This window comes from Orbicella franksi, chromosome 1, assembly GCF_964199315.1.
Source record: "Orbicella franksi chromosome 1, jaOrbFran1.1, whole genome shotgun sequence".
Lineage (NCBI taxonomy): Eukaryota > Metazoa > Cnidaria > Anthozoa > Scleractinia > Merulinidae > Orbicella > Orbicella franksi.
In genome coordinates, this window is record NC_138145.1 from 3665217 (window position 1) to 3673261 (window position 8045).

General features: G+C 40.2%; 2 protein-coding genes across 2 annotated transcripts; one reads left to right on the plus strand and one right to left on the minus strand.

The window, feature by feature from the left end:
- Nucleotides 1–242: 242 nt before the first annotated feature.
- LOC145485864 (universal stress protein Sll1388-like) lies at nt 243–5579 on the plus strand. The gene is made up of 4 exons (XM_081464518.1): nt 243–897; nt 2380–2469; nt 2583–2686; nt 3802–5579. Exons 1-4 carry the CDS (start codon nt 825–827, stop codon nt 4000–4002), a joined length of 468 nt encoding a protein of 155 aa, XP_081320644.1. The 5' UTR covers nt 243–824; the 3' UTR covers nt 4003–5579.
- A 213-nt stretch (nt 5580–5792) lies between these two features.
- LOC145482668 (factor VII-activating protease-like) lies at nt 5793–7787 on the minus strand. Its single transcript, XM_081461303.1, has one exon. It carries the CDS (start codon nt 6869–6871, stop codon nt 6353–6355), a length of 519 nt encoding a protein of 172 aa, XP_081317429.1. The 5' UTR covers nt 6872–7787; the 3' UTR covers nt 5793–6352.
- Nucleotides 7788–8045: the final 258 nt, after the last annotated feature.

Sequence of the window (8045 nt, forward strand, 5' to 3'; positions counted from 1 at the left end):
AATTTCTCGACCAATATTGTAATATTTCCCACTAGTGCCCTCGCGCTCACACGTATTACTTCTTGCAGAAATATTATTGGCATCGTGGAACATACACCTGGTGCTGTTTTTGTTGTTTTTTGGCTAGTTTTGCCGTTTACTGGAAAGGAGGAGCTTTATACGGTTTAGTTGAAAACATAATTGTATTTACAAACCTTCTTCTTTTGAAAATCTTAGCCTCAGGGTTATTCTTAAAATAATTTTTTGAAATTTCGCAAATTTCAGCCTCGATATTCTTATAAAATATATTGCCGAAGAACATGGCGTCATAACATATTTCCAAAACAGTGTGCCGATAGAGCATGCTGGTATGCAGAAAATGATAGTGATGGAAAATGCTAGTGACGGAAAAAATATGCGCCATTGGAGAACAGGCGACGAATCATGGTGCCGTCATATTCATTAGTTAAGGAAGATCCCCGGGACTTTTTGCTGTAATTTCTTGGTCCCCTTTTGGGGAACATCAAGATCCGCCATTGAATCCCCGATATATACTGAATACTGAATTTTTAAGTTGGTGCTCTAATTACCTGTGAACAGACTCCCGATTTTACAGTCTATAAAATTTGAAATCTCGAAATTTTTTCGGCAAGAGAAATCGACCGAGCTGTAGAATTAATTTTAATCAATTTTTTGGAAAGAGTGAAAGGAAGGGAAAACAGTAGACCTCCTTCTGATCTGGATCATACAAGGAGGGAGTTTCGTGACTTTGCTGGCAGTTTGGTCCCAGTACTACTCGGCTAACACGATTCGCCTTCGCCAACATCTTGACACGTCAAGTAAACATGGCCGAGCAGGGGCTAAATACGGTACTTGTTGCTGTGGATGGCAGCGAGCACTGCCAGAAAGCGTTTGATTGTAAGTAAGGGAATCTTTGTTTAAGGAATTTTTTCTTTTCAAAATAGCTATAGCCGAGTTTTGAAACATATCCAAGTATTCAGAAGTATTCCAAGCCGGGGGTAATGAACGATATCGGCCTAAGGCTTCTGTAAGAGTTATCTGCGTGTAGTTACACTGATCTTTGCTCGATAAAATATGGGGTGAACTTGGCTATAATACAGCATTTGTGTGTGTAAACGATGTCATAGAAAAAGTTTGAAGAATCAAGTTATTTCTGACATGTTCGTAGTCTGTGAACTGTAGACGTGCCTGAAGTCACGCAATCACGTGGTACCTCTCTCCACTCGCTGAGTCTTGGAATAGCATCACACCCAAGTGGGGTTAGCATGTGGAGTCGCTCTTAAGTGGAATCATGCCTAAGAAAGAGAATGGGCAGTTTGGTTCTCCTTGAATAAGAGTGGCGTATGGCTAGGGGGAGGGGGAGGGGAAGGGTAGCAGCTGGTGGCAACCCTTGAGTAACGAGGGCAGGAAGTATATGCACAGTAGGAGAAGAAAGCCTTGCAGCTAAACCAAGCGGTTTCAACACACCAGACTTGTAACACCATCAACTAACAAACACTATTCACTTGACTTTGAAGATGACTTCCGCTCAGGTTGTCAAAAAGTTAGTTAGCAACAACAGTTCTTTTTAGAACTACTCTCACCCAGACGATCACACTATAAGTACTAATGTTGCAAAATATTTGCAAATTAGAGTTGGGAAGCATTAAGGATGGAGCAGGAACATGGAGTAAAGGGGATGGGATATGGAAAGATCAAACCCACATTAATCTTTCCAACAGTTTTTGTACTAGGGAGAAGTGGACATTATATTTCCCCGACAGGGATGTTCATTATTCTGTCATGGCTTTTTGCTCTGTTAAGAAACTTTTGATATCTACACTATGTATACATCCTGAGGGGGGTGGTTCTCTCTTTCATGGGCTGTACAGTGTATAATAGAGGTTTGTGCAATCCCAAAGGGTATGGATTTTTAACCATTTTGGTCATAAATAGGGTGTCTATTTTGGCTATTTTGGTCTCAAGTAGGGTATGGTTTTTGCACTCTAGCCTTGAATTTGGTACGTTTTTTAGACGAGGCTATTTTTTCATCATTATCGATAAGACCATCAACAAAAGCCCTTCACAGTGCCTTTAACATCAGTCTGAGCTAGGGAATTAGTTATAAGTCAGGTCTGAAACAGGGTATTGATGTAAGGTTCAGGTCTTAAGAAAAGTGTATCAAAGTTAGGTCAGATCATAAATGGGGCAGGGAAAATAGCAGATTTTGGTCTTAAGAGGGTAAGAATTTTGAGAAGCTGGCTGCAGTGCACTCCCCCACCCAATTGTTCCGGGGTTGCAATTCCATTATTCTCACATTACAACCTGTGGTGTTTTATAATAAAAAAAGACAGCCTCTGGGCAACATTTTCAGTTGACTGGTCAAAATCCTATTTTCAGGGTACTGTGGAAATTTGCACAAGTCTGGTGACAAGATTGTCTTCATACATGCCATTGATGTGGAAAAAAGACCAGTTGTAATGCATCCTCGTAAGTAGCTGATGCTCACTGCTCAGTGACGGTTATGTGGGTTGGGGACCTAAGGGAAACTTTTTCTAAATCATGTATTCTTATCAATTAAACACACACACTTTTGTACTTAGATGGGATGGCATTCCGTGATAGTTACATGTCATGGATAGACAAAAGTCAAAGTGAATGCAAAAAAATGATGGAGTCATTTGCTGACAAATGCAGAAACCAAAAGGTAGTGTGCTCACATCTTTACTATTAATGATTGTTGATCTGAAAATTTAATTGAAAAGTTGCTGGATCTAATTATCAAACACAGTGAAAGCTGTATTAATGGACACTCGTAAGTAGACAGCTCTGCTAACAACTGCCTTCACAAACTCCCATACAAACTCTGTACCCCATAAGCGGACATTCTCATTGGCGGCCTGGGACTCTTGGAGGGCCTTAACAATCTAGACTTTTCCTTTGTTTTTGAGCTCCTGTAAACAGACATTTGAAAGAAACTGGGCTTATCTTTGAAGGATACTTAATAATATAAACATTTGTAAACTGTATCACTGCTTTTTCTAAGTTGCAGTGAGACTGTTTAATGCTAATGTTACTGCTGGCTGCAAATTATTGTGATTTATTCTTTAATCACCAAGGCCCATCCTAGTACTGTAGTGTACATGCAGTTATCACCATACTACAGTATTGCACAAGGCAATAAAACAAAAAATAATACTTTGGTGGTATAATATTGTATTCCCAATGTTTATTGTAGGCTGGGAAAGCTCCAATTGGCAGCTATCTTTCTCTTACAACTCCAGTGGCCGCTAACGAGAACTATTCTCGTAAACGGCCAGCTGCTGTTACTGAAAGCTTCTTTGTGTCCTGAGGGTGTCCACTCATGAGGGCTTCCACTGTAGCTTCCTTTCATCAATGGGCAGTTAATTCTACTCATAATACTACACAACTAAGTTACTTCAGAGGGCCAATTAACATTTAATTAATAATTAACCAATCGGATTGTTCCATTGCTGGTTCAATATTCTCTAAGTATCGGACCAGTTACTCTCCTGAATGATCCCACAAGATCACTCTTGAAGATTTACAGGTAGTTACAGTCATGTAATAAATCTCTTATTAACCAAACTTGCTCAGGACACTACTGGGAGAATATCAGCCTTTGGTCTTTTTTGTGTGGAAATCGCTGCACTCAGACTTGGTTTAAATAAGATATAATAATGGCCAGCACTATGTTAATGTTCAACTCAAGAACTACTCAATAATAAATTTGATGATGAGTAATTATAGGAAAATGGCTTGTTTAATTCTCTTTTAATAACCTATTTGTATTTTCCCTAGTACAACTTCAAACTGGTTACAGAAGTTGGCAAAGCTGGAGAAGTTATCTGTCACACGGCAGATAAAGAAAAAGCAGATCACATTGTGATGGGTAGGCGAGGGCTGGGAACTGTAAGACGGACACTACTGGGGAGTGTTAGTGATTATTGTCTTCATCATTCCTCGGTTCCTATATCAGTGGTACCGCCATGTCAACAATAACAAAACTCAAATCACTGAAGATGTTAAGTTTTTTTTTTTAAGGAAAGAGAATGTTGTCTGAGCTCTTCATGTTGTTGTACAAAGTGGCTAGCACCGGAATGTCTTTCTGTATTTTATTGTTAGTAGTAGTCACACGCCTCAGTCTGGCTTTAAACAACATGTGTAAAGTGATTGGATGCCTTTTCTCTGCATATTAGACAGTTTGTGCATTATATATGTGTCTAAATTTATTAAAGTTCAAAGAGAATATTTAATACATTGCGTGTTCGTCTTGTATATTTACCGCAATTATTAAGGTCTATATTCTCTTCAAAGTACACCTGTGTGCCGGTAAATAGCCTTATTCTGATCTATGAAAATGAAATCGTGCATCGTGCATTTTACCTCGTGGAAATTTGTAGTGACGTTATCGACAGCCAAGGTCTTTTAATCAAATCAGATTCAAGCTTTATTCAAAGAGGATAACAACTACCAGTAAGAAAAACTACTTGTACAAATCAACCAGTAAACTTGCAGCTCTCAAAAACACAAAATAGTTATAACTCTCAGGTGGTTTAAAAGCACTTACCATAGCTAAATACAGAACACTAGCAAAGGATGTAAACACACCATGTCAAAATGTCATAGTATACATGGGGTAGTACACACTGCGTAGTATATATACAGTATATGTATACATGCACCGCGCCTGTTTTTCATCTTCGCGCTCGCACGATTCTAACGTTTTTGTACTTCAGGAGGGCCAAGCCCGAAACGTCTGTTGTAAACGTACTACAGTGAAACCTGTATTAAGCGTACACCCTTGGGACCCACACTTGTGTCCGCTTAATACAAGGCCGGGTGTCCGCTCAAAACAGGTTCTAATATGTTGTGCAGTAATAGTTAATTATTAATTCTTTTGTAACACAGTTTAACACAGTTTAAAATCAAACACTGCTCATCGGAGAATTTCCAGTCAGTCAATGCATCAATCTGGAATAATCACTGAGCTTTAAAGCGACATCGCTGAACAATGTTAAAGGAGTCTCAGCTAGACCTTTAGAAGTAAAAAGCTCTTGAAGTGTCGCTTGTTGCAAGTTTTGTGCAACAAAGTGGCTTAATATTGGTGTCCGCGTCGGCTTGACAGAAGTGTGTGCTGAATGGAGGTTTATTTTACAGTAAATATGGGAAGAAAATTTTGGAACTGTTCACTGTCTCCACTTAATAGAGGTTGTCCGCTTAATATGGTTAATACAGGTTTCACTGTATTTGTTAAAAGCTCGGCTTGGCAAATGAAAAAAAACATTTTCATTTAACTTTTCATATTTGATAACAAGAAGGACCGTTATAAAGAGCGCCAGGTGTAAAGTTTCTTGAAACTGTTGAGCTTCTCAGTATACACCAAGAACTTTGTGATTCTGCGCGTTCAAAAGCTATTGCCCCGCTTCAATGTCACGAAAGTTGATTCATGTAATTGCGAGTTCTACTTATACTGTGGTCATAGAAGAAGCATTTCAATACGTGATGCTACCGAAACATGTGAAATATATTGCGAGAACTGTAACACTTGGACTGTGGGTTAGAGATTTTTAAAGAAACAACTGACCATAGTTAGTAGTCTCCTCTACTAACTATGAACTGACTAAGTTTTGAAACGATTACAGCTTTTGTGTGTGTGGAACAGTGTTAACACTAAGTTTAAGTGTAAAAACGCACCAAGTGCAATAGACAAGTAAGCCGGAATATTCAAGAACAAAAGTAAAGCAGTGTAAAGTTCAAAATTATTTCTTGAAAATAGTTTTAAAACCTTTTAAAACAATTGTATAATTGTTAACGTTCTTGCGAGATAAGTTAACACTACCTCATGTGAAGCGGAGCGCAGCTGCCTCGATATTAGATTTGCTACAAGTCGACCTCATGAGTTTCAGGGTAGAATAGTTAAGCAAGCGAAGCAAGCGTCCGGCGGGTAATGAATAAAACAAGACGAAGGACGTTTCTGAAAGTCTACCTCGTTATACGCGCGGAAGGTAATCATCGTCCTCGTAAATTCTCACGCAAGCGGGAAGGACTGGGTACTGGCCTCTAATGGAAGCTGGTGTTTCGGCCTCACCTCGAAAGAATCTCACCTTACCTACTGTATTGTAAGCCGGAAGTTCAATACTAAAATAACGGAGCTGGTCTTAACGCAGAGCGGCAATTTTGTTGCATCGACATGCAATCCACACTTACTGCGTAACACCCTTATCGGTGTATTTTTACATACTTTGTTTTTTTTTTTTTTTTGATCTTAATTTTTTTTATGCCGTGCAATTTAATGTGTGAAACATTTTATTCAATTGAAAGGTGTCGCCCATTTGTATTTCGCCACGAGTTACAACAGATTTTCCTGGGAAGGAGGTTTAGCAATTGCATTCAGCTCAATCAGTCCAGCTTCTGCTTGTTCCTTACTAGGGCTGTATGTTCCACGAGAAATTCCCTTCTTTGTTCCCGCCACTAGCAAAATTAAAACCAAAATGCCGAGAACACACGTCGCTACTGCTCCACCAATGACAGGAGTTGATGAAGCATCCATCCTGCTGTCCTGATCAGTTGGTTCAAGTGACGTTTCACACACCTCTCCAGTGAAGTACTCTGGACAAACACGCGAGAATTTGCCAAACTGTTCAATGATTTTGCAAGTAGCACCGTTCTCGCACTGACTGTTTATGCAAGGAACTTCAAACTGGCACGTTTTGCCGACCCAGCCAGTTGTACAAGCACAGCTAAATGAATTCGAAGATTGTGAACACTGGCCATCGTGTTGACAGGGATTCGGTTGGCATTTGTTTATGGATTCCTCGCAAGTGTTTCCAGTATAACCTGGAACACACTGACATTGGTAAGTGTGCATTAATGGTATACACGTTCCATGGACACATGGATCGGGTCTGCAATGCTTCAACAGCCCACTACAATTCACATTACCAAACCCTTCTGTGCAGTTGCAGAAATACTTGAAATACTTGCGTGTTCAAGTTCACGCAAGTCGCGTTGTTCCTGCAGGGGTCTACTGAAAAAGTAGTTTGTCATGTTTTCGCAGTTCCTGCCGTAGAATCCTAGTGCGCAGTGTAGGTGTAGTTACTAACAGGTTCGTAGGTTTCATGACATGTAGCTCCATTCTTGCAGGGCCTGCTGGAACATGGCTGGAAGATTGTACAGTTTTCTCCTTTGTACTCGGGTGTACAATTACATTGGTACTTGTTGTACGCTAATCTCTTGCACGTTGCGTTGTTTTTACAAGGTTCGCCATCGCACAGGTTGATTTCCTTTTCGCATTGATCCCCTGTATAATCAACCGTGCAGTTACACATATAGCCTAGGAAACAAGTTTTAGAGGAGTTAGCATGGCTGTCAATGCATGTTTCATTATATATTCAGACGCGGTTCAGCGTCACATTCACGAATATCAAACTCACAAGATGTGCCATTATAACCCTCTGGACATGAGCAGAAGAAACCTGTCTCATGATCTGAACAATTTCCCCCATTACGACACGGAATTTATTTCTCACAAGACAGTGTAGGGTCATACTCATAAAAGTCACCGAAATATCCTTGTTTACAATAGCACTCAAAGCCACCGCAACTGCGTCAGCCGCAACGGTCATAAATAGGGCACCGAATTTTTGGCCAGCTCATGAATAGGGTATGGAAAAGCGCAGATTTTGGTCATAAATAGGGTAAGGGTTTTGGGAAGTGGGCTGCACACCCCCAACCAACTTTTCTGGGAGTACTCCCCCCCCCCCCCCCCAATCCGGACCTGCACTCATTGGCAAATGTACTGACCAATCACTGATTTACTGACAGAATAGATGAGAATCAATCAGTTGGTTACTACATACTGTATACGTGGCACTGAAGAGCTCGTTACAAAAATGTAAGTCACGTACAAATCTATTACTAAATAAGATACTTTGAAGTTAACATCAATAAAGCTACATTTGTTCAGATCAGGAGCCATAATCGGGGACGGAGACCGTAAGCGCGCGCCATTTCTAGTATTGAGGTTGTCCCCATGATATGGG